The following is a 25,708-nucleotide window of genomic DNA, read 5'->3' as shown; positions in this document are numbered from 1 at the left end:
TGTTGGATGAACCATTCGCAGAAGTGTACCCGTGGAGGCCAATCAGCTGCTAATAGTGTCTGCACACACTGTACATGGTACGGAAACAACTGGTTCTCCCGTAGCACTCTCCATACAGTGACGTGGTCAACGTTACCTTTTGCAGCAGCATCTTCTCTGACACTGACATTAAGGTTATTGTCAACTGCACGAAGAATTGCCTCGTCCATTGCAGGTGTCCTTGTCGTTCAATTGCTTCGAACGTCTTCCTGTCGGGACACCTTCGTTCTGGAAATCTGTCTCGATTCAAACGTACCACGCCACACCTATTGCCCTGTGCTAATCCATACATCAAATGGGCGTTTGCCAACTCCGCATTTGTAAACATTGCACTGACTGCAAAACCATGTTGCAGGTGTCCTATTACTGTAGAGCAATGACTGGCATGTCAACACAAGCACCAAAGTCAACATTACCTTCCTTCAATTGGGCCAACTGGCGTTGAATCAAGGAAGTACAATACATACTGACGAAACTAAAATGAGCTCTAACATGGTAATTAAGTGTTTCCGGACACATGTCCATATAACATCTTTTCTTTATTTGTGTGTGAGGGATGTTCCCTGAAAGTTTGGCCGTATCTTTTTGTAACACCCTGTATATACCATCAAACAAATCTCTGGTCTTCAGTCCAGAGATTGGTTTGATGATAAACAAAGACGATGTAACTTATATATGTGTGGATGGATATGTGTGTGTGTGCGAGTGTATAACTGTCCCTTTTTCCCCATAAGGTAAGTCTTTCCGCTTCCGGGATTGGAATGACTCCTTACCCTCTCCGTTAAAACCCACATCCTTTCATCTTTCCCCCTCCTTCCCTCTTTGCTGATGAAGCAACCGTGGGTTGCAAAAGCTTGAATTTTGTGTGTGTGTTTGTGTTTGTTAGTATCTCTATCATACCAACATATCAACGCTTTCGTTTGCTATGTTACATCATCTTTGTTTTTAGATATATTTTTCCCACGTGGAATGTTTCCCTCTAATATATATATATATATATATATATATATATATACACACACACACACACACATCTTGGCACAGTGTTACACCGTCCGGGTTATCTGGGTACTTCCCACTAACACCAACCTATCCGAACTCCGGAGATGGGAACTTGCTCTTCAATATATCCTCTCTTCCCGTTATCCACCAGGCCTCAATCTCCGCTAATTTCAAGTTGCCGCCACTCATACCTCACCTGTCATTCAACAACATCTTGCCTCTGCACTTCTGCCTCGACTGACATTTCTGCCTCGACTGACATCTCTGCCCAAACTCTTTGTCTTTAAATATGTCTGCTTGTGTCTGTATATGTGTGGATGGATATGTGTGTGTGTGCGGGTGTATACCCGTCCTTGTTTCACCCTAAGGTAAGTCTTTCCGCTCCCGGGATTGGAATGACTCCTTACCCTCTCCCTTAAAACCCACATCCTTTCGTCTTTCCCTCTCCTTCCCTCTTTCCTGATGAGGCAACAGTTTGTTGCGAAAGCTTGAATTTTGTGTGTATGTTTGTGTTTGTTTGTGTGTCTGTCGACCTGCCAGCACTTTCATTTGGTAAGTCACATCATCTTTGTTTTTATATATATATATATATATATATATATATATATATATATATATATATATATATAAAAACAAAGATGATGTGACTTACCAAACGAAAGCGCTGGCACGTCGATAGACACACAAACAAACACAAATATACACACAAAATTCTAGCTTTCGCAACCAACAGTTGCTTCATCAGGAAAGAGGGAAGGAGAGGGAAAGATGAAAGGATGTGGGTTTTAAAGGAGAGGGTAAGGAGTCATTCCAATCCCGGGAGCGGAAAGACTTACCTTAGGGGGAAAAAAGGACGGGTATACACTCGCACACACACACATATCCATCCACACATATACAGACACAAGCAGACATATTAAAAGGCAAAGAGTATGGGCAGAGATGTCAGTCGAGGCGGAAGTGCAGAGGCAAAGATGTTGTTGAATGACAGGTGAGGTATAAGTGGCGGCAACTTGAAATTAGCGGAGATTGAGGCCTGGTGGATAACAGGAAGAGAGGATATATTGAAGAGCAAGTTCCCATCTCCGGAGTTCGGATAGGTTGGTGTTAGTGGGAAGTATCCAGATAACCCGGATGGTGTAACACTGTGCCAAGATGTGCTGGCCGTGCACCAAGGCATGTTTAGCCACAGGGTGATCCTCATTACCAACAAACACTGTCTGCCTGTGTCCATTCATGCAAATGGACAGTTTGTTGCTGGTCATTCCCACATAGAATGCGTCACAGTGTAGGCAGGTCAGTTGGTTCCTTTCACCTATTTAACAACCATTTTGGCTAGTTCTGATAACTTTCGCTTTATTTCCATTTCCGTTTTTCCCACATCACTGATAATCTTTAGCCGCTAACCACAGGTTTTAACGTCATTATTTCTGCGCCAGACAATTGTTAGCCTCATTTTCATAATCTGCCACCACAAAACCACTCATTTTAATACATTTACACGCAGTTTTTTCGAAATTTTCCCGAATTTCTCCATCCTTTAAAGCGTTTTGGCGGCAACACAACCACCTAACCTTTGGGCACATCGTTGTCTACCAACCCAAGTTCACCACAGGATCAACATAGCCCAGCTTTAACCAACACTTTTTCGCCTTTTTTCACAACAGATCTCCAGTTACTTTCTAGTTCACCTTTATCTCTCCCCATATATTTTTATTTTCATTTTCATTTTCCTCGTGTTACACTTTCCACCTTCTAATACCATGTCACCCTCACAACACCCCCACAACGACCCCATTAAGTTTTATTTACATTCCCTCTGCAAACATGCCTTCACCCTAGCCAGATTACGCTCGCATATTTTATTCTCTCAGGCTTGTCTGACATTTGGCATTACCCCCAAGGGCCTCACACTTCAAGTTCCGATCTCTGGCTGCAACCCTTCTTTCCATCAGTCCCTATACCAGTTCCAATCTGAACAATCCATTGCTCTCACCCACCTAATCCTTCTCCTACACATCAACTGAGCCAATGAACACACCCGTCAACTCCTATCCTTAATAAAAGTCCTCAATCTTTCCTCTCCCACATCCACACCAGCTGTTCAGAGCATCCTCCTACAGGCCAATCGCAAATTAGAACAGCATGCCACCCTTCACCTAAAAAAACTATCCAATATCCTGGTTTCCCACCTCCGGAAAGGCAACTCACTCACCCTTCACAACCTTTCCAGCAAACCTCAACCTCCTCTCATTGCACACAAACCCAGTCTCTCCCATCTACTCAATCTCCCACTTCCAGCTCCACTCCCTCCAAAACCTTCAAATTTCAATCAACACAATCTGGAACCACAACACCCTAATTCAGTAGTTAACCTTTCCTCCAAATCTCACTCCCAATCCGAAACCTCTGTCCTATCCAAAGGCCTCACCTTCAGCCCCACTCCCAGATTCAACCAAACAGCCCTCGTCAAAGATTTACTGTCCTACACTTGTGCTCTCTGCTGGAAATATCACTTTGCCACAAAGAAAAATGATCCTAATCCTACTCCTAATGATCCAACTCCCCAAGACACTATCCAAATTGAACCCTGCCCGGAACAGTTCCGTCCTCCGTCACAGCGGGAACCACCTCCTCTTCCTCAAAATCACCCTCTCCAAACCTTCCAGGAATTTCTCACTTCCAGCCTTGCCTCTCAATCCTTCTTAAAAAACCTTAATCCTACTCCCAACATCACCACTGCTGAAGCCCAGGCTATCCGTGATCTGAAGGCTGACCGATCCATCATCATTCTTCCGGCGGACAAGGGTTCCTCGACCGTGGTACTTGATCGTCGGGAGTATTTGGCTGAGGGACTGCGTCAGCTTTCAGACAACACCACATACAAAGTTTGCCAAGGTAATCCCATTCCTGATGTCCAGGCGGAGCTTCAAGGAATCCTCAGAACCTTAGGCCCCCTACAAAACCTTTCACCTGACTCCATCAACCTCCTGACCCCACCGACACCCCGCACCCCTATCTTCTACCTTCTTCCTAAAATTCACAAACCCAATCATCCTGGCCGCCCCATTGTAGCTGGTTACCAAGCCCCCACAGAACGTATCTCTGCCTACGTAGATCAACACCTTCAACCCATTACATGCAGTCTCCCATCCTTCATCAAAGACACCAGCCACTTTCTCAAACGCCTGGAATCCTTACCCAATCTGTTACCCCCGGAAACCATCCTTGTAACAATTGATGCCACTTCCTCATACACAAATAACCCGCACGTCCAGGGCCTCACTGCAATGGAGACTTCCTTTCACGCCGATCACCTGCCACCCTACCTAAAACCTCCTTCCTCATTACCTTAGCCAGCTTCATCCTGACCCACAACTTCTTCACTTTTGAAGGCCAGACATACCAACAATTAAAGGGAACAGCCATGGGTACCAGGGTAGCCCCCTCATACGCCAACCTATTCATGGGTCGCTTAGAGGAAGCCTTCTTGGTTACCCAGGCCTGCCAACCCAAAGTTTGGTACAGATTCATTGATGACATCTTCATGATCTGGACTCACAGTGAAGAAGAACTCCAGAATTTCCTCTCCAACCTCAACTCCTTTGGTTCCATCAGATTCACCTGGTCCTACTCCAAATCCCATGCCACTTTCATTGATGTTGACCTCCACCTGTCCAATGGCCAGCTTCACACGTCCGTCCACATCAAACCCACCAACAAGCAACAGTACCTCCATTATGACAGCTGCCACCCATTCCACATCAAATGGTCCCTTCCCTACAGCCTAGGTCTTCGTGGCAAACGAATCTGCTCCAGTCCGGAATCCCTGAACCATTACACCAACAACCTGACAACAGCTTTCGCATCCCGCAACTACCCTCCCGACCTGGTACAGAAGCAAATAACCAGAGCCACTTCCTCATCCTCTCAAACCCAGAACCTCCCACAGAAGAACCCCAAAAGTGCCCCACTTGTGACAGGATACTTTCCAGGACTGGATCAGACTCTGAATGTGGCTCTCCAGCAGGGATACGACTTCCTCAAATCCTGCCCTGAAATGAGATCCATCCTTCATGAAATCCTCCCCACTCCACCAAGGGTGTCTTTCCGCCATCCACCTAACCTTCGTAACCTCTTAGTTCATCCCTATGAAATCCCCAAACCTTCTTCCCTACCCTCTGGCTCCTACTCTTGTAACCGTCCCCGGTGTAAAACCTGTCCCATGCACCCTCCCACCACCACCTACTCCAGTCCTGTAACCCGGAAGGTGTACACGATCAAAGGCAGAGCCACGTGTGAAAGCACCCACGTGATTTACCAACTGACCTGCCTACACTGTGACGCATTCTATGTGGGAATGACCAGCAACAAACTGTCCATTTGCATGAATGGACACAGGCAGACAGTGTTTGTTGGTAATGAGGATCACCCTGTGGCTAAACATGCCTTGGTGCACGGCCAGCACATCTTGGCACAGTGTACACCATCCGGGTTATCTGGATACTTCCCACTAACACCAACCTATCCGAACTCCGGAGATGGGAACTTGCTCTTGAATGTATCCTCTCTTCCCGTTATCCACCAGGCCTCAATCTCCGCTAATTTCAAGTTGCCGCCACTCATACCTCACCTGTCATTCAACAACATCTTTGCCTCTGCACTTCCGCCTCGACTGACATCTCTGCCCATACTCTTTGCCTTTTAATATGTCTGCTTGTGTCTGTATATGTGTGGATGGATATGTGTGTGTGTGCGAGTGTATACCCGTCCTTTTTTCCCCCTAAGGTAAGTCTTTCCGCTCCCGGGATTGGAATGACTCCTTATCCTCTCCTTTAAAACCCACACCCTTTCGTCTTTCCCTCTCCTTCCCTCTCTCCTGACGAAGCAACCGTTGCGAAAGCTAGAATTTTGTGTGTATATTTGTGTTTGTTTGTGTGTCTATCGACATGCCAGCGCTTTCGTTTGGTGAGTCACATCATCATATATTTCACGCTCATGTAGAGTGAAGTTTTTTCATATAGTTTGACTCTGTGGGTAGGTAGTATGTAACTTGCCCTACGTCTAGTCTCATACCGATGCTGGGAGCAGTTGTCCTGAGAAAGTGTTATGTTTCTCATTGTGAAAATGGGAATCTCTTCAATTTGGCCATTAGATCTATTTTTTCAAATAGAGGTTTGCATTGTTGATTCTTTTTAGCTCCCACCACAGCTTGGATGATCTTTTTGTGTAGTCTGAAGGCTATGAGCAGATTAGTTTTTCAGACCCTGAAAATTATCCTATACGTAACTTCTGAAACAAAACGTGTAATATAAAGTTTTTTTAATTACTAAATTAATGATACTAGATAAAACATTCATGACACACACAAGACCTTTCAGTAGATAAAGAATGCTGTCTACATGATCACTCCACAACATATTTTTATTTATTAACACATCAAGGAATTTTGCAGTGTCCAATTTTTTGTCCATATAGCTAATTTCACTTATACACTACACTGATTGTTTCGTGGTGAAATGAACAATTTCTGTTTTTGCAAACTTATAATTTTAAATTAAATTTTTTACCCATGGCTTCCCCAAGTGTCTGCTCAATACGGCGGATTAATTCTTCATCAGTTTTACAGCACACTTTCGCTGTTGAATCATCTGCATATAGGATGGTATCTGATCCAATCTGGTTTGGGATATCACTGATGTAATACAAAAATAGTAGTGGCCCTAATATTGAGGCTTGTGAGACACCTAATTGTGTGCGTTTCCAGCCAGAAAGGAATTTCTTGCCACTGTTATTAACAAGTCCCTCTGTTTTCTGTTTTCCCAGTATGATTACATCCAACTAAGAGATTTTCCTTGAAAACCATAGCTGGACAGTTTTTTTAAGAAGCTGGTCGTGGTTTACAGTGTTGAATGTTTTGGTAAGATCACAAAAAATGCCTGATACACACAATCTATTATTGTTACAATGGCTAACTTTTGTAACCAAATCATTTATTGTATGGGTTGTGCTGCAAGCTTTCCTAAAGCCATACTGCTTGTGTAAATTGATATTGTTGGATGAATTATAAGTTTCTACTTGATCACATGCAGCTATTTCAAATATTTTTGAAAAAGTTGGCAGCAATGAGAAAGGCTGTAGTTTTCTATTTCATCTTGTTTGCCCTTTTTATGAATTGACATAACATCAGCATATTTTAACCAATTTGGAAAGCATCCCTCTTCAAAAGACTGGTTGATTATGAAGGAGAGTGGATGTGCAAGACTATGACATACTGATTCTATTATTCTATTGAGAACCTCATTCCAACCCACTGACTTAGATTTTTTAAAGACATTATGATTTTAATGACATCAGAACTTGAAACATGTGAAAATTCAAGATCTGAATATTTCTCTCTGCAATACTAGGAATTGTACTTGGTGGTGAGCAGTAACCAATTTTGTTACAACTAATGAAGAAATTATCGGCAGATTCACATATGGCACTAGGATCTGTAACTGTCCTACCATTTATCATTAGTTTAGAGAGACATTTTGTCTCCATTTCACTGCCAGCCTCACTTATTACAACAGACCAAACAGCTTTGGATTTGTTTTTTGCATTTAAAATGAATGTATTGTTTGCAGTATGCTTTACTAGTTTAACTACTTCATCAAATGTTTTTTTATGTGCTTTCATATTTAAGAGATTCAGGATTTTGATTAATTTGCCTTCATATGCAGTTTCCTCATCTTAATGCTAGACACTTTTGTTACCCATGATCTACTTTTATGTCACTCAGTCTATACTTTTACAAAAGGGAAGCAATCATCGAATATGCTCATGAATTTGGTTGGAAAGTTATTGTAGTTGTCATTTGTTGAAGTGTGTTTGCTGACTGACTATATGGTGAGGTTTAGTTTTTTTAATAAATACTTCTACATTGTATTGGCTGTAGTTCTGACATCTGTTTGTTGTGCCACCTAAATTTAATTTTGATAATTATGCAAATAGTGCTCCCTGTTCTGATACTCCTAAATCTGAAATACATTTTGCTTTGATGCTGTAATTAAAACTACATACAATACTATCAAAGAATGTGGAATCAGTTGCTGTAACTCTTAGACATCGGTCAAAATTTAGATTTAGTCCATTTGCGGGTATTAGATTCTATAATTTTTAAGTAAATTTGACATCAGTTATTGCATATGTGTTGAAGTGAGCACTTATAACTAGTTTCTTAAGCAGTTTTTCAGTTTTTAATTTGTGCAACACAGTTTCCAATTGATCTAAGAACACAGAGCTTATAAGGTACCAAGGAATACAATATATACTGATGATTAACATGTCATACTCTTTAAGTTCTATACAACAATTTTCAAAAGTAAGTTCTTCATTTAGATGGCTAAAATCCTGCCTGATTTCATAGTTCACTGAGAAATGAACTAATATGCAAGAGCCCCCATACTTGTTAGTCCTACAAAGCTGATAGCTGGTTTGTAGCCTGGAAGTTTGTCGAGAAGATTGATATTTTCAGTTTCAAGGCAATGTTCATTTAGATATATTACCTTTACTGACTTTTCATACTTTCTAACAGAATTTGCTTATGCAATGCCACATCATCTAGTATTTTATCTGAAACTTTTGCTGCTTTTTGAAGGAAATTTTCTACAATACAGTTTATTCGTTTATAACGACAAGAAAAAAGTAAATGTTTATGTAAATTGTGTAACACTTCAGATATGTGTAAAATTGTCTGAACGTATAAAGAAGAACTGTTTTTCAGAAGAGAGACTTTTCTATTAAAAAAATAGAAAGCACTGATATTTAATTCAAGATTTTGTTCATGACTATCCAAATTCATTTACAAGGGTGCTCAATAAGTAATGCAACACATTTTTTTCCTCAGTTTTTGTTGGAAAAAGAAGAATTTGTTGTTGGACATTGTGAAATATTCCTGCTTCAGCCTCTATAGTTTCAAGAATTTCCTATAAATGTAAGCACTACATGTAGCCTTCAAAATAGCATTCATAATGGAGGTATGTTGTAAGCAAAGAGCTGTCACTGAGTTTCTTTTGGTGGAAAAGCAGAGTGTTGCTGATATTCATGGGCACCTGCAGTAGGCACCTGCAGAATGTCTACGGAGACCTGGCAATGAACAAAAGCAGAGTGGGCGAGGCACCTGTCATCATTGCAACTAGGTGGTGCTAACCTATTCGATCTCCTGTTTACTGGCCAGCCACCCACAGCTGTGTCTCCTGCAATGTTCGAATGTGCAGACACTCTCATTAGAGCTGCTCGATGGATCACAATCAAACAACTTGCTGCACTACTGGATGTCACTGTTGTTAGTGCTGACACACTCATCCACCAATTGGGGTGCTCAAAAGTGTGTGCCCACTGGGGTTTCTGATCACCTACAAGACCATAAAGAACCATGAAGGATGATCTGTGTGGAATTGCTTGCATGTTACGAGGCTGATTATGATATTTTTTTGTCAAACATTGTCACAGATGATGAAAATAGATTCATCACTTTTAAACAGAAACAGAACAGCAGTTTGTGGAATGATGCCACACCTCCAAAGAAAAAGTTCAAAGCTGCACCCTCAGTCAGTTAAGTTATGGCGATGGTCTTCTGAGACTCTGAAGGGGTTGTTCTGTTTGATGTCCTCCCTGATGGCACAACGACCAACTCTTAAGTGTATTGTGCTACCCTCAGGAAAATGAAGAAATTATTTCAGTGTGTTCTTCAAAACAAAAGTGCAAATGAACTTCTCCTTCTCTGTGACAACAGAAGGCCTCACACAAGTCTGTACACCCAAGAGGAGCTCACAAAAACTTCATTGGCCCGTTCTTCTTCATCCACTCTACAGCTCAGATCTCATACCTTCCAACTTCCACCTGTTTGGTCCAAAGAAGGATGTGCCCCATGGGATATGTGGATGATGGGGATGTTACTGCTGGAGCAAGATGTTGGCTCCAACATCAACCAGTAAAGTGCTACTGTGTGGGCATACAGGCCCACTAATCTTTAATAGAACAAATTTGTTTTCAGAAATGGCATTAATTATAGTGCCCCTCAAACAAATAGATTATATTTTGTTTGGTAATTAGTATTATTTTAGGCATGATGCCTTTTGAGATTTATAGTCATTGATATCCTCTGAACACACACACACACGCACACACACACACACACACACACACACACACACACACACACACACACACGGCAGAGTCAAGATTGACTGTTGATTATTGATTACTGAGTGCAGTTACCTCAGTTGTTGGGGGTGGCAGAGTAGTAGGGAAGGATGCACTTGGTCAGCAGGGTGTAGCAGGGTTATGGCTGGCAAGTCTTTTGACAGATGAGGATGATGATGATGATGATGTTTGGTTTTGTGGGGCTCTCAACTGCGCGGGCATCAGTACCCGTTTTTTGACAGATGACTCAGCAGCTGCAGAAGAGAGAGGGGGAGGGAAAGGGAAGAGAGATGGGTGGAAGAGGGAGAGAGAGTGGGGAAGTGAGAGGCAGAGGGAAGGGAGGGGAGAGAGAGAGAGAGAGAGAGAGAGAGAGAGAGAGAGAGAGAGAGAGAGAGAGACTATGGGTGACAGGGGCAAGAAGAGTGGTAGGAGATACACAATCTGGTTGGGAAATGAGTGGTATGGACAGAAGAGAGAACCAGAAAAGTAAGATGAGGCAGAGGGAAAAAGGTTAGCAGAGATGATGCCCAGGAGGATTGTGCTGTAGAGACAGTTTCCCCCTGCATCGTTCAGAGAAAATAATGCTGGCAGGTAGTATCCAAATAGCTATAGTGAAGCAGCTGTTGAAGTCATTTGTCTGGTGTGCAGCTTGTTCAGCAACCGGATGCTCATGTTTGCATTTAACCACAGTGTGGTGACAACCATTCATGTGATTAGACAGTTGGTTACTTGGCATGGACACATAGTATGTTGGACAGTAATTGCAGCATGGGTGATATATGACATGCTTCTACACATCACCCTTCCTTTCATAGGGTAGGAAATGCCTGTGAATAGATGGGCATAAGGGACAGGTCTTGCATCTGGGTAGACCATAAGGCAATGACCCATAGGGTGCAGGGTTGGGAGCAGGATTGGAACGGGGATGGAAAACAGTATTCTGTACGTTAGGTGATGTCTGTAGGATTTTGGTAACAATATCCCTCCTCTCAGGGCACAACACGCAGTAGTCAAAGCCCTGTTGAAGGATGTGATTGATTTTTTCAAGACCAGAGTGATAGTGGGTGATCAGAGGGGTGTTGATCAGTGACGGGTTTACTTGTGTCAGTGTGAGAGATGGCACAGGAGATCTGTTTATGGATGAGCTGGATAGGATACTGTCTGTCAATAGAAATTATGGTAAAGTTATTGGTATATTTTGACAGCTCCTGCTTTCCACTGCATATGTGGGATCCATGGGTGGTGAGATGTAAGGAAGAGACTTCCTGACATTAAATGGGTGTCAGCTATAAAAGTGGAGCTATTACTAGTGGTAGGTGCACTGATATGAACAGATGTATTTATGGAACCATCTTTGAGGTGGAGATCAGCTTCTAGAAAGATATCTTGTTGAGCTGACAGTGGCCAGATTAAGCGGATTTGGGAGTAGGTGTTGAGGTTATGGAGGAAAGAGAAAAGGTTGTCCCCATCATGGTTTCAGGTGATGAAAATATCATCAGTCTGAACCAGACAGGGTTTTAGGCATTGACTGGATAGGAATGATCCTTCAGTTAGCCCATAAATAAGTTGACATAGGGTGGTGCCATGAGAGTACCCATGGCAGTAACACAGATTTGTTTATGGATTTGGCCTTTAAAAGTGAAAAATTGTGGGTCAGTAAGATTAGGAAAAAGAAGGTGGGTTTGGTATCAGGAGGATGTTGGGAAAAGTTGGTGTCCATGGCCGCAAGGCCATGGGCATGTGGGAAACTTTTGTATAACGAGGTCATACCCACAGTGACTAACAAGGAGCCTAGATGTAATGGGATGGGATCGGTGGGAAGGCAGTGAAGGAAGTGAGCAGTTTTTTGAGTACAGGATGACATGTTATGGACAATAGTTTTCAGCTGTTGTTCAACAAAGGCACAGGTTCATTGTGTGTGAGCAGTGTACCTAGCCACAATGCGATAATCAGTAGGGAGACCTTTGGGTTTGGGTTTGTGGAGTAGATAAAAGATATGAGTGTGAGGTGTTGGTGTTATGAGGAGGGAGATGGATTCAGGTGTCAGCTTTTATGATGTATGTAAGGCCTTGAGGAGGGGTAGGAGGAGGGAGATGGATTCAAGTGTCAGCTTTTAGGATGGATGTAAGTCCTTTAAGAGTGAGGTCTCTATATACAAGGTGTTCACTTTAAATGAAGACACTGAAATATCTAAAAAACCACACATCAGATCAAAAAAGTTATTGTTCCAATTTGTTTGTCTCAGAGAGGGACATCCAATGATACCACATTTGACCTCATATCCTACCTTGTGCATGGGTGGCGGGAGGATTGGTATGGAGGGGAACTTTGAAATCTTCATAGGCCCCACCCCCATTTTTTATTGCAGATAATGATTCTATGGCAAAATCTACATATCTTTTGTCTGAAGCATTTTCTTCGTGTTGCCACAGATGGTGCTGTGATCAGATGAATAGAAATGGGTACACAATCATCATTTATGACACGCTACTCAATGGCCCTTGGATATCCAGTGGCACGTGCGACTCCACTCCATGCTGTGAGGGTATGATAGGCCAGCATCTGGTAACTTATAATTGGAAACCCCTTTCACAATGTTGTATTCCTCCAGCATATTGAACAAGCGACTACTTGACAAGTCACTGTGCTGTGGGTCGAGGCAAAAGTTATTCTACTTTTCCAACTAGAGTAAATCTTCAAATATAGTACCACCAACTTTAATACACATAGGTGATCTGCTTTTCAAATGACTGTACACAGGACAGAAACATATCAGTGGGAATGCCAGCACTGGTCTTTCTGATGTGGTCAACCATGTATTCATGGCCTGTTGGCATTTCCTGGTTCACCTTATCTTTTAGATACACTCTCAGAAATAAATCCAGTGACCCAGTAGGGCAATTAATAGGGCCACCCCTGCCAATCCACTGACCAGTGTAAACATGGTCAAATACCTCCCATGTTTCAATTGCATAATGTACTGGGCAACAGCCTTGTTGAAATCACATACATAGTCAAATGTCCAGGGCAAAACCCTGCAGTAGCACCAGTAGTTCCTGTTCAAAAAAATTCAATATTTGCTTCCATTTAACATGCCATTGTCCACCCCTGGCAGCTGAGTGGTCAGTGCAATGGAATGTCATACCTAACACCCCAGGTTTGATTCCCAGCTGGGTCAGAAATTTTTCTCCGCTCAGGGACTGGGTGTTGTGTTGTCCTTATCATCATCATTTCATCCCCATCAACACGCAAGTCGCCAAAGTGGTGACAACTCAAAAGACTTGCACCGGGCAAATGGTCTACCCAACAGGAGGCCCTAGCCACACGGCATTTCCATTTCCAACATGCCATCTATAAAATATGGACCACTGCCACTAGTACAGTTATTTCATTAGCTTTTCCTGTAACACATTTACTTCATTTCCTTTTACCGGTCTGTACGCTGCCATCAGACATAAAGGCATTCACAACATTGTAAAAGAATGAATGAGAGTGAGCTTTCTCTGGAAAGGGCTTGGCATAGAAGGCAACAGCAGCTTTAACATTTCGTCTATGTTCTCCATAAATCAGGACCATTTCAGTTTTTTCTTCTGTGACAGCAACATTTATAGTCCACTTGCATATCTGTTCTCCAAATAATAGGTAGATGTGGAGGCAATGAACACTGTGCAAGTATTCTAATGTTTAGAGCTTCTATATGTTCTATATCTGCTTGATACACAAGCTCAGGTCGCAGTGTACTGCCTGTTACAATACATCATAGTTTGTTACATGGCCACAGTGGTGTGTCAAGTAGTCCCCTGTTTTATATACCGGAGGATACAACATTGTGAAGGGGGTTTTAAATTAGAAGTTATGGAAGACTGGCCTGTCCTACCCTCACAGCATGGATGTTGGGATCCACATGCTATTGGATATTCAAGGGCCATTGAGTAGCTAGTCAAATTAGGTTGTGTACCCATTTGTATTCCTTGGATTACAGCACCATCTGTGGTGAAATGAAGAAAATGCTTCAGACAAAACAAGTGTAGATTTTACCATAGAATCATAATCTGCAATAAAAAGCATAGGTTCCCTTTGAAGATTTCAAAGTTGCACTCTGCCACCCACACACCGGGTGCAGTGCTGGGTTGAGTACGGTATCACTGAATGTCACCTCTGAAACAAATAAACTGCAAACATAGTTTTTTTGATGTTGTATGTAGTTTTTGAGATATTTCAATGTCTTCAGTTAAAATGAAAACCTGTAGTATCTACCATTAATGTCTATTATAACATTTGACATTAATTTTTACCTATTTATTTTCAGCTGTTTTAATCTCTTTTTTGACTATGTTTTACCTATTTTTTTCAGTCACTTGTTTTGCCTCCCAACCATTCAGCCACGAATTCCTACTAATTCTACCTCTGCAGATTCCTCATATTCTTCTTTGCCCTAGCAAAACTTCAGTCACACAACCTCAGTCAAGAAGTCTTCTCTGGCACATGATACTCCACCTAATGGGCCCACCATTAAAACTGACATCTCAGGCTGTCACCCATCCTACCATCAGAACCTTAACTTTTCCCAGTTCCATCAGTCCATCACCCTCACCAGTTCTGACTCTCATAACCATAGAACCCAGCTCAAACTATACTTAACAGTCTATATTCCTTTCACAAAGTCCTTTTGTACTGGGCCACAACTTTCTGAACGGTATTACTGCAGTTGAAACTCTTGCCCTTCAATCACTGGAACAGCATTACCAGCGCCATCTGAGGATGCTGTCACACCTGATCTGTCGTACTCCATCATGGGATTACGTGTAGCCCACGAAGAGCCTACCACTGTGATTCAAACTCCTCCCCCCCCCCCCCCCCCCCAGTCAACCCCCGTTGCTCCCTGACAATTCTTATTCCACCTTTCACATCCCCAAAGACTTCATTCTCTTTCTGTGAAATACAATACTCCTCAACACCCATCCTGTAACACTCTCATCATCCTTTCTGCAGAAACTCTGACCCCTTCATAAGCCTCAGTACTTTCTAAAGGTCTCACCTTTAGTCCAAAACCTAGGTTGAGCCATGCTGGAATGTAAAGGCCTTCTTTTCTTTACTCATTCTCTACTGTGGAAACATTTTTTCAACATACACCCCACTGACAACAAACCAGAGTACCACATAGAACCTTGTTTAAAACACTTTCAACCTCTCTCAAACCATGATCCTTCTCCCCTTCCACGTAGTCACCTCCAGGTAACTTTTTGGGAATTCCTCACTTTTAATATGGCCTCACCTCCTTTCCTAAATCCCTCTCCAGTGAGTCCAATATCATGCCTATCAAAGACACAACTATCCATAATCTGAAAACAGATCCAGACCTTATCCTCCTTCCCACTAACAAAGTTCTTGCCACAGTGGTCATAAATCATAGACTCTATCAACTTTCCTACCTGCTGTCAACTTCTATGTCAACTTTACAACACCTCTGCATACAAATTTACAACCATGATCCCACCATAGAAGTCCAACATGACCTCCAGCAGCTTTTTGAGGCCTTATATCCATACTGAAACCTGACACCTGAAACCCTCTCACCAGCAGCCTCCCACAGTCTTCCCTTTTACTTACTCCGCAATCCCAATACCACAGTTCTCCCTACTGGTCCTCCCATTGTGGCTGGGTACAATGTTCCCAGAGAATGAATCTCTGCCTTTGTTGATCAACACCTGCAAACTATTGTCCCTGAACTCCTACTCTACATTCAAGATACTGCTCACTTTCTTCACTGCCTTTCCACAGTTCCTGTACTGTTACCACCAGACTCCTTGTTCATCACTGTGGGTGTGACATCCTTGTACATCATCCCACATTCCAGTGGCTTTGCAGCCATGGAAGACTACCTTTCATTATGCACTCCTCATAGCCAACCCACAATATCTTTCTTATTCCTCCTAGCCAACCACATCCTGATCCCCAAATTTTCACTTTTGAAGGCCAAATCTCCTCTACCAGGGAAAAAAAGCAACACCCTCAAGGACTGTGTTCTTTGGCACCAGAGTGTAATATGTGCATACTGTGAGAGGTTGATTCATTTATTACAGTCATTAGCGATCATACTGTGCTCAGTAAGCCTGTCTTTGAACCCTCTATTTTCACTCTCCAGCTGGTAACTGTGCTGAGATTAGGGTGAACATAGTTTGCAACATTCATTCAGGGGTTGAGCTGTGCCCCATTTCCAGTCCAGGTATGTGCTCCTGTTGAAAAGCTTCAGCCATTTGAATGGGATTGTGCTGTGCCTGCATGAAGCTGGATGGACATATCAACAGATTGCTGCACATGTTGGGTGCAGTGTTTTGGTGGTCTGTCACTGCTATCAACAGTGTCTGTGTCATCCAGATGTAGTTGAATGTAGGTTGATGCAGAATATTAGCATACAGAAAAAAGACAGTTCAGAATCAAATCAGAATAGGAAAAGAAGAATTCTGCTTCTAGATTAGCAGTCATGAGAGGGGTGTAGGCCAGCTGCTTCAGGAGAAATTAGGCGCACGGTACCAAGTCACAGGTTTTGTGAAACCAGGTGCTAGCCTTAGCCAGGTAACAAAAACTGAGGTCAGCTATGCAGGGACTTTGAGAAGGAAGATCAGGTAACTATAGTTGGGAGAGCAGGAAAGAGCCTGGCTATGAATCAAAGATATAGTATTAGGAGTGACCTGGATAAAATAGGAGCAGAAACTAGACACACAAATGTGGGGTTTGTGGAGGTCTTTCAGCACTGTGGTTGGTCCTGTGTAAACAGTGCTGTAAGTCATGTTAACACTGAGATGGACAGCATGTTCCAGACACTGTGTAGTGGTCCCACCTGCTTTATTTATTTTGTTGGTTGTTTTTGGTGTCGACATACTGTGTTGCTACACTGGCTGAAAAATGGGTTGTGGATTCCGACACTGACCACAGCAAATAAAGTAGCCAACAGATGCACAGTTGCATTTCACTGTCTTTTACTTTCACTTTTCACAACCCCCCATATACGCAATTAATATATGGCCAGTGCACTATTGTTTAACTTCCCATGTTGTTGTGGTCTTCAGTCCTGAGACTGGTTTGATGCAGCTCTCCATGCTACTCTATCCTGTGCAAGCTTTTTCATCTCCCAATACCTACTGCAACCTACATCCTTCTGAATCTGCTTAGTGTATTCATCTCTTGGTCTCCCCCTACGATTTTTACCCTCCACGCTGCCCTCCAATACTAAATTGGTGATCCCTTGATGCCTCAGAACATGTCCTACCAACCGATCCCTTCTTCTGGTCAAGTTGTGCCACAAACTTCTCTTCTCCCCAATCCTATTCAATACTTCCTCATTAGTTATGTGATCTACCCATCTAATCTTCAGCATTCTTCTGTAGCACCACATTTCGAAAGCTTCTATTCTCTTCTTGTCCAAACTATTTATCGTCCATGTTTCACTTCCATACATGGCTACACTCCATACGAATACTTTCAGAAATGACATCCTGACACTTAAATCAATACTGGATGTTAACAAATTTCTCTTCTTCAGAAACGCTTTCCTTGCCATTGCCAGCCTACATTTTATATCCTCTCTACTTCGACCATCATCAGTTATTTTGCTTCCCAAATAGCAAAACTCCTTTACTACTTTAAGTGCCTCATTTCCTAATCTAATTCCCTCAGCATCACCCGACTTAATTAGACTACATTCCATTATCCTTGTTTTGCTTTTGTTGATGTTCATCTTATATCCTCCTTTCAAGACACTGTCCATTCCATTCAACTGCTCTTCCAAGTCCTTTGCTGTCTCTGACAGAATTACAATGTCATCGGCGAACCTCAAAGTTTTTATTTCTTCTCCATGAATTTTAATACCTACTCCGAATTTTTCTTTTGTTTCCTTTACTGCTTGCTCAATATACAGATTGAACAACATCGGGGACAGGCTACAACCCTGTCTTACTCCCTTCCCAACCACTGCTTCCCTTTCATGTCCTTCGACTCTTATAACTGCCATCTGGTTTCTGTACAAATTGTAAATAGCCTTTCGCTCCCTGTATTTTACCCCTGCCACCTTTAGAATTTGAAAGAGAGTATTCCAGTCAACATTGTCAAAAGCTTTCTCTAAGTCTACAAATGCTAGAAACGTAGGTTTGCCTTTCCTTAATCTTTCTTCTAAGATAAGTCGTAAGGTCAGTATTGCCTCACGTGTTCCAGTGTTTCTACGGAATCCAAACTGATCTTCCCCGAGGTTGGCTTCTACTAGTTTTTCCATTCGTCTGTAAAGAATTCGTGTTAGTATTTTGCAGCTGTGACTTATTAAGCTGATAGTTCGGTAATTTTCACATCTGTCAACACCTGCTTTCTTTGGGATTGGAATTATTATATTCTTCTTGAAGTCTGAGGGTATTTCGCCTGTTTCATACATCTTGCTCACCAGATGGTAGAGTTTTGTCAGGACTGGCTCTCCCACGGCCGTCAGTAGTTCCAATGGAATATTGTCTACTCCGGGGGCCTTGTTTCGACTCAGGTCTTTCAGTGCTCTGTCAAACTCTTCACGCAGTATCGTATCTCCAATTTCATCTTCATCTACATCCTTTTCCATTTCCATAATATTGTCCTCAAGTACATCGCCCTTGTATAGACCCTCTATATACTCCTTCCACCTTTCTGCTTTCCCTTCTTTGCTTAGAACTGGGTTTCCATCTGAACTCTTGATATTCATACAAGTCGTTCTCTTATCTCCAAAGGTCTCTTTAATTTTCCTGTAGGCGGTATCTATCTTACCCCTAGTGAGATAGGCCTCTACATCCTTACATTTGCCCTCTAGCCATTCCTGCTTAGCCATTTTGCACTTCCTGTCGATCTCATTTTTGAGACGTTTGTATTCCTTTTTGCCTGTTTCACTTACTGCATTTTTATATTTTCTCCTTTCATCAATTAAATTCAATATTTCTTCTGTTACCCAAGGATTTCTACTAGCCCTCGTCTTTATACCTACTTGATCCTCTGCTGCCTTCACTACTTCATCCCTCAAAGCTACCCATTCTTCTTCTACTGTATTTATTTCCCCCATTCCTGTCAATTGCTCCCTTATGCTCTCCCTGAATCTCTGTACAACCTCTGGTTCTTTTAGTTTATCCAGGTCCCATCTCCTTAAATTCCCACCTTTTTGCAGTTTCTTCAGTTTTAATCTACAGGTCATAACCAATAGATTGTGGTCAGAGTCCACATCTGCCCCTGGAAATGTCTTACAATTTAAAACCTGGTTCCTAAATCTCTGTCTTACCATTATATAATCTATCTGATACCTTTTAGTATCTCCGGGGTTCTTCCATGTATACAACCTTCTTTCATGATTCTTAAACCAAGTGTTAGTTATGATTATGTTGTGCTCTGTGCAAAATTCTACCAGGCGGCTTCCTCTTTCATTTCTGTCCCCCAATCCATATTCACCTACTATGTTTCCTTCTCTCCCTTTTCCTACACTCGAATTCCAGTCACCCATGACTATTAAATTTTCGTCTCCCTTCACAATCTGAATAATTTCTTTTATTTGATCATACGTTTCTTCAATTTCTTCGTCATCTGCAGAGCTAGTTGGCATATAAACTTGTACTACTGTAGTAGGTGTGGGCTTCGTATCTATCTTGGCCACAATAATGCGTTCACTATGCTGTTTGTAGTAGCTTACCCGCATTCCTATTTTCCTATTCATTATTAAACCTACTCCTGCATTACCCCTATTTGATTTTGTGTTTATAACCCTGTAGTCACCTGACCAGAAGTCTTGTTCCTCCTGCCACCGAACTTCACTAATTCCCACTATATCTAACTTCAACTTCCCATAAGCCTCATTAATAGTTTGCAGGCAGACCTCCACATACTGCTACAATAGTTTCTTGTTGAACATCTACGAGCAGTGAAAACCTAATTCTCAAAGTTCACACTTCTTGAAGAATAGAAAGGTACATATGGAGCAGACACAATCATTGTTTTAACACACGGCCTAATTGTGTAACGCTTATTTCACAGTTAAGTGGAAGCATTGTTGTTGTTCAAACCAGCACAGGTTATTCGTCCGAAGTTGGCCATCCTTATATATCATCAAAATAATAGGTACTGAAACTGCACATTGTTTAAAGTTAAACTTACAGAAATTGCTATTAAAACTTAACCTTACAGAAATTGCTATTAAAACTTAACTCATTAAATTAACTGAATACATCAAAAAATGCATCTGTTTAACAGTTTCTTCTACTGCAAGAGTTGGGCAAAATTATTTGTTTAAATCATGAAATTAACAAATATGAGTATGAAAACAATACTTTTGGCAAAACTGTTAATTACTTTGGAATTAATTAAGGGCTGGCTTTGCTAACATGTTTTTGAATAGAGCCAAATACATACTTTAATATTACCAGCATTTCGTCTTCCAGGTGTTTACAATTATTTGAGAATTTATATTTGTTTATACATCAACGATAGAATTTAAGTTACAAAACAATCACTGATTTCACACTGTAACAAAAGATACTAACTAGGAATAGTCAAAATAAATTAGGAAATCAATTACATACATAAAACTGAGCACAAAATTATATCTGGTGTTATATTCTTTAAAACTAAGGGCCAATCTTTCTCTTTTATTTAAAATGCAAATTGCATTCATGTACGTTAATGGTAATTAGTTAAATGTAACAAAACAAATTTAAGGAGGGAGATGGAAAAACTAGAGGGGAATTAAAATTATCCCAGCTTGCTTCATCACATCAACCCCTCATTGGATTGACCAGATAGATATTGCTAATAGCTAAATGGACAATTCAATGAACACAAGTGCCGCCATAAATTGGGTTTAACAATATACACACAAAAAAATATTATGCAGGAAATCTTATCAAAAACTACAGTATATATGTTTTTCAAGTTTATACTTTTGTGAACTGGCCGTACGAAAATCCCCATCTAAAATAATTACATGCTGTGTATTGTTTTCAATATCACAAAATATCCACAAGTTATACTTTTAACAAAAAATTAGGCATCTTCATCATAAGTGAAGTCCTTTTTTGTTAAGCAAAGATTACACTGTACAATATATATCACTTTGCACAAGTCCTGTCTCGCTAAACACAATAAATCCTAATGGGTTGCAATAGACAGAAAATTTGACTTGCTCAATCTTTAGTAGTTTTCACAAGTGCTTTCACTTTTTCCTCTCACCAAACTGTCCACACCTTCAATGGGTCCAAGTGGCAGTTAGTTACGAAATGCACCTCAATTTGTTTCCTTGGAGATGGTTCTCCTTCGCCACAGTACATGAAAAAATGAGACAAAATACCCTACTTCACTACACTTACTTTTAATCCTAACTTAAGTCTAAAAACATTTTTAACACAAAAAACAACAGTCATTACTCCATAAATATGTATACATTACATAGTTCTTGTAATATTACAATAATTAGCACTAAAAGTTACTATAGTATGAAAGGAGTGGATTAGTAAAGTTTTAAATTCAGGTGCACATTACATCATAATACATTACTCTAAGTCATAATTGTCTGAAACTGGTTAAACTTGAAAGATCTGGATCTCTTTTCCACTTGCAAAATAGCAAAAACTCAAGATGTGCATTACCTCTAGTAAAAACTCAAGATGTGCAGTAGCATAGCTTTACTACTCATTATGTTATTAAAAAAATTAGTCACCATCACATAACTTATTTACTATTCAAATCAAAGTTAAGGGGATGGAAATTGTATCAAGTCATCGCCCCAGTTCTCTGCTCAACTCTGAGCACTACTCTCATTCAACTAGAAAATTAAATCCTCACAAAATGTTACCAAATGTTGGACCTGTCAGAATATTCACATCACTTTAGTGCCACAGTTATCAGTCAATCAACAAAATTATTGTTCTTCATTCCAGTATTACCACTTTAAGCTCATAATTCCTCAGAATACAAAAAAAAAGTTTTCAGGTAACATATAGGTCCAATGACCTCACTAAAACATTGCTCTTTCTGTTCAGCTTTCATTTCCTAACTGCAGTGCCATGAATTGCACAATATAAACGTTACCCAATATTGCCTAGTTCTCAATTAGATCAGCAATATAGTCACACCACGTTTGTTTGTATACAGTTACCTTTTGCATTACTCAATCATGTCTGTCTCAGTTTGCCATCTTTACAGTGAGTAGCAATCTGTCCTTTTTCTGATATTATTGAATGATTAGATTAAACGGCCAATGGACTGTAGGTCCTAGTAATGAGTATCTCGAGAACAAAAACAAAGAAATATTGTAGAAAACTGTTTAATGATTTATATGGATAATATTATTTGTTATCCAGGGTCCCATATTCATAGTAAAAGACTAATTATCTTGTAGAAATGTTAAGAAACTTAACCAAAGTGATGTTAAAGCAAATATAAGCCTATGACTAGTAGTTTATAATTAATTGTGGGTCATTCCCCATGTAAAAAACATGAATATGTGTATTTATTATAAATGAGAAACAATTTCAGCATTGATTATGTACCAAATATATACAAGCTATTGATATTTTAATTAAGAAGCTTAAAACTAGTTTTAAAACAATGGAAAACCCAGGATGGATTGTAACAATATTATTAAAGGATAGTTGCTACTCACCATATAACAGAGATGCTGAGTTGCAGATAGGCACAACAAAAAGACTATTACAAAATAAGCTTTTGGCCAAGCTAGTTTTGAACTTCAAGTATTTACTGTTTGGTTAATGTTTGACAGTGGCGATGACATCATTTGCCTATGTGGAAGAAGCTGTAGTGTAACATATAACTCTGTGATAACAGGAAGGAGAAGATAGACTGAGAGAGGGGGCAGGAGGAGGAGATGGCCAAAGGAAGGGGGAAGGGGAGATGGACAGAGCCTGGAGAGAAGGAGATTAGGACATATATCCAATTCCCACATGTATTACGAACAAGTGCTTTCACTTTTCCTTCTTTTCCATTTAAGCAGAGTGAGCCAAAACAAAGTGGGGCTGGGTACAGCTAATATAAATATAAATAATGATGGACTAATTTCACACACGGAAATACCAGGAGACAGAAAGAAAGTTGCTTCTAATGACAAGTCATTCAGAGCAGTTCAGGTATCCATAATGGTTACTGTCCTCTTGATACCTCATGCCCCAGAACTTAATTATGCAGATAGTTAGCAATTACATGTCACAGCTGTTGATAGAAAATGCTTTGAAAATGTGGTACACCACACAGTTAAGGCTATAAACAGATACACACTCAACAATAATTAATGCATTTGCTTGTTTCACGTGAATGATACACTATCTTAATTTCTTCAAACACATTGTGTGATGAAAGGACAACTACAGTTAAATCCACCTTATTTCATCTTGTATAGGCATTTAGTAGCACTGTATAAACTTTATAAAGTCCTTCAAGCTTTCAGACAAAGTCACAGAAACACTGGGAAATGTGGCACCTCATTTCTTTTTTTGTTTACAGTATGCAATTGCTATTGATGGGAGTCTCTGAAAATTCAATCTTCATAACTTGATTACACTCATTGTTGTACAGATTTAGAAAAGAAACTCTTTGTCATTAAACATTCCTCAGATATTCCTTTTTGCAGTTTGGATGCCCATGTTTAGAGCTTTTTCTTTCTTAAGTTTTAGAATAAGGAACATTAGCATGGTCAGGTTAGTGACAGGTAAAACACTTTTGAAACTACTTGAAGGAAAACTGTTTTTAATTCCTGAGAAACATTGCAACAACTTCTTTAACAATGAATAGTAAAATTAATTGATATCGAATAGTTCTACTCTACAAATTTCAAGATAAAAAAGTACAGTGTTTTATCAACAGTATTTGTTATATTTAACATAAAGGACGTGCCCTGATATATTTTATGATAAAATGGCTAGAGATAAATTGAGGATGTCTATGTATTATTGATTTTCTCCAACTTTTAAAGCAGCTGTATATCTTTAATACAGCAGGTAGAGATATGATTTCTTCTTTTTGCTTATTTCTATGAGATATATCAGTATTCTGACTTCCAAACACAATGTTATGAGCTTTTCAGTTAACTGGGTTCTAATGTCAGTAGCATGCCCCCCCCCCCCCCCCCCCCCCCCCCCCCACTTTGTTTTCCACAGTAGGGAGTACAGGAAAAGACACTGTGATATTACTGCCATTATGTAATAATAAGCTGTAAAAATTATTCTTCTTCCTTGTGCCCCTTTCATTTGTTCTCTTTTTCTGTTTCTCCCATGTTTGTGCAAGCACACCATATGTTAAAGGAAGAGAGGAAGTTTGAGATGGTATATATGTTCTTTGTGACTTTTTTTAGTTACTTTAAATCAAATGTTAATTGATTTTACAGGCTTGCTGGTCTTTTCTCAAACTCAGAAGTTGAAGCATTGCGTGATCGCAAGGATAAAGTGCAGAGTCGACTGTACAGTAAACTGATAGCATCACTGGCAGAACCAACTCCTGAAATTGCACGTGGTCACTATGCCAGTCTAGCACACTTGTACAAATGTGCAGACTGTGGCAAGTTAATTGTACGGCAGATTGCTTCCCACATTCCTTGCCAACCTGCAAATATGCTGATAGACATATATGGAAACATCAGCAGCAAACATATAAGGTGAATAACAGTCTTAGCAGTTGCAGTACGACATAAAAATTCATATTCATTTTTATGTACAGCTTACTGTCAGCACCTGCATGTATATTAAAAGACAAGCAATTTCAAGAAATACTAGATGGAAACACATGAGAAATGTTCTTAAAGAAAATAATGGGAGGTAAAGTTAAATGCGTAAAAGGAGCAAATTAGAAGAATATATTAATTATAGCATTTGAGGCATGCCAGGTGATATTTTGGAAAGACATCAGTAGGAAGATATGAACACTGACAGGAATAATATGGGTCGCACATGGGGAAAACAAGAACACAGAAATTTCTGTTTATTTATTCATCCATCCATAGACAATATGCATTGTATGGATGTCATCTAAATGTGTATATTGATAAAATATACACAATTACCAACTTACAATTTTTCATATCATATGTTACAAGTGTATACAGTTTTATCTTTATTGTGTTGTGGATGCAGTAACGTATCTCTTGATCATAATGTATTATATTTATTTAGCATCCACATACAGATTATTCAGAGTACAGGTACATGACATTGGGGAATTAATGCAGAAATTTCATAGATGATCTTTAAGTTAACACTGATGTTTCACAAAATCAGCAATGCTATTGCAATATATTACTTTTTTTTTTAATGTTTAGTTCTGACACCCAGTTGAGGTGAACCACTGAATAAATGTTTGGGTTGATATAGCACACTATTTTAATACAAATCAACAAAAGTAATAATTGTTTCAAAATATAATATGGATAGGCAAATCATTATTTTCTTCTGATCTCATTCAGTGAGTCTCCCCTGACTCAAAG

The 25,708-nt window shown here is 40.3% G+C and overlaps 1 protein-coding gene across 1 annotated transcript in view; it reads left to right on the top strand.

Annotated features, from left to right (window-relative positions):
• LOC124712225 (SANT and BTB domain regulator of class switch recombination-like) overlaps positions 1 to 25,708 on the top strand; it is a 138,350-nt gene that overhangs the window by 21,486 nt on the left and 91,156 nt on the right. Inside the window, exon 5 of the mRNA XM_047242519.1 lies at positions 24,617 to 24,883. Within this exon, the coding sequence (XP_047098475.1) occupies positions 24,617 to 24,883 (267 nt within the window). The remainder of the gene's footprint in view (positions 1 to 24,616; positions 24,884 to 25,708) is intronic.

This window comes from Schistocerca piceifrons, chromosome 8 (assembly GCF_021461385.2).
Source record: "Schistocerca piceifrons isolate TAMUIC-IGC-003096 chromosome 8, iqSchPice1.1, whole genome shotgun sequence".
In the NCBI taxonomy this organism is placed as follows: Eukaryota; Metazoa; Arthropoda; class Insecta; order Orthoptera; family Acrididae; genus Schistocerca; species Schistocerca piceifrons.
This window is presented reverse-complemented; position numbering and strand designations above follow the sequence as displayed.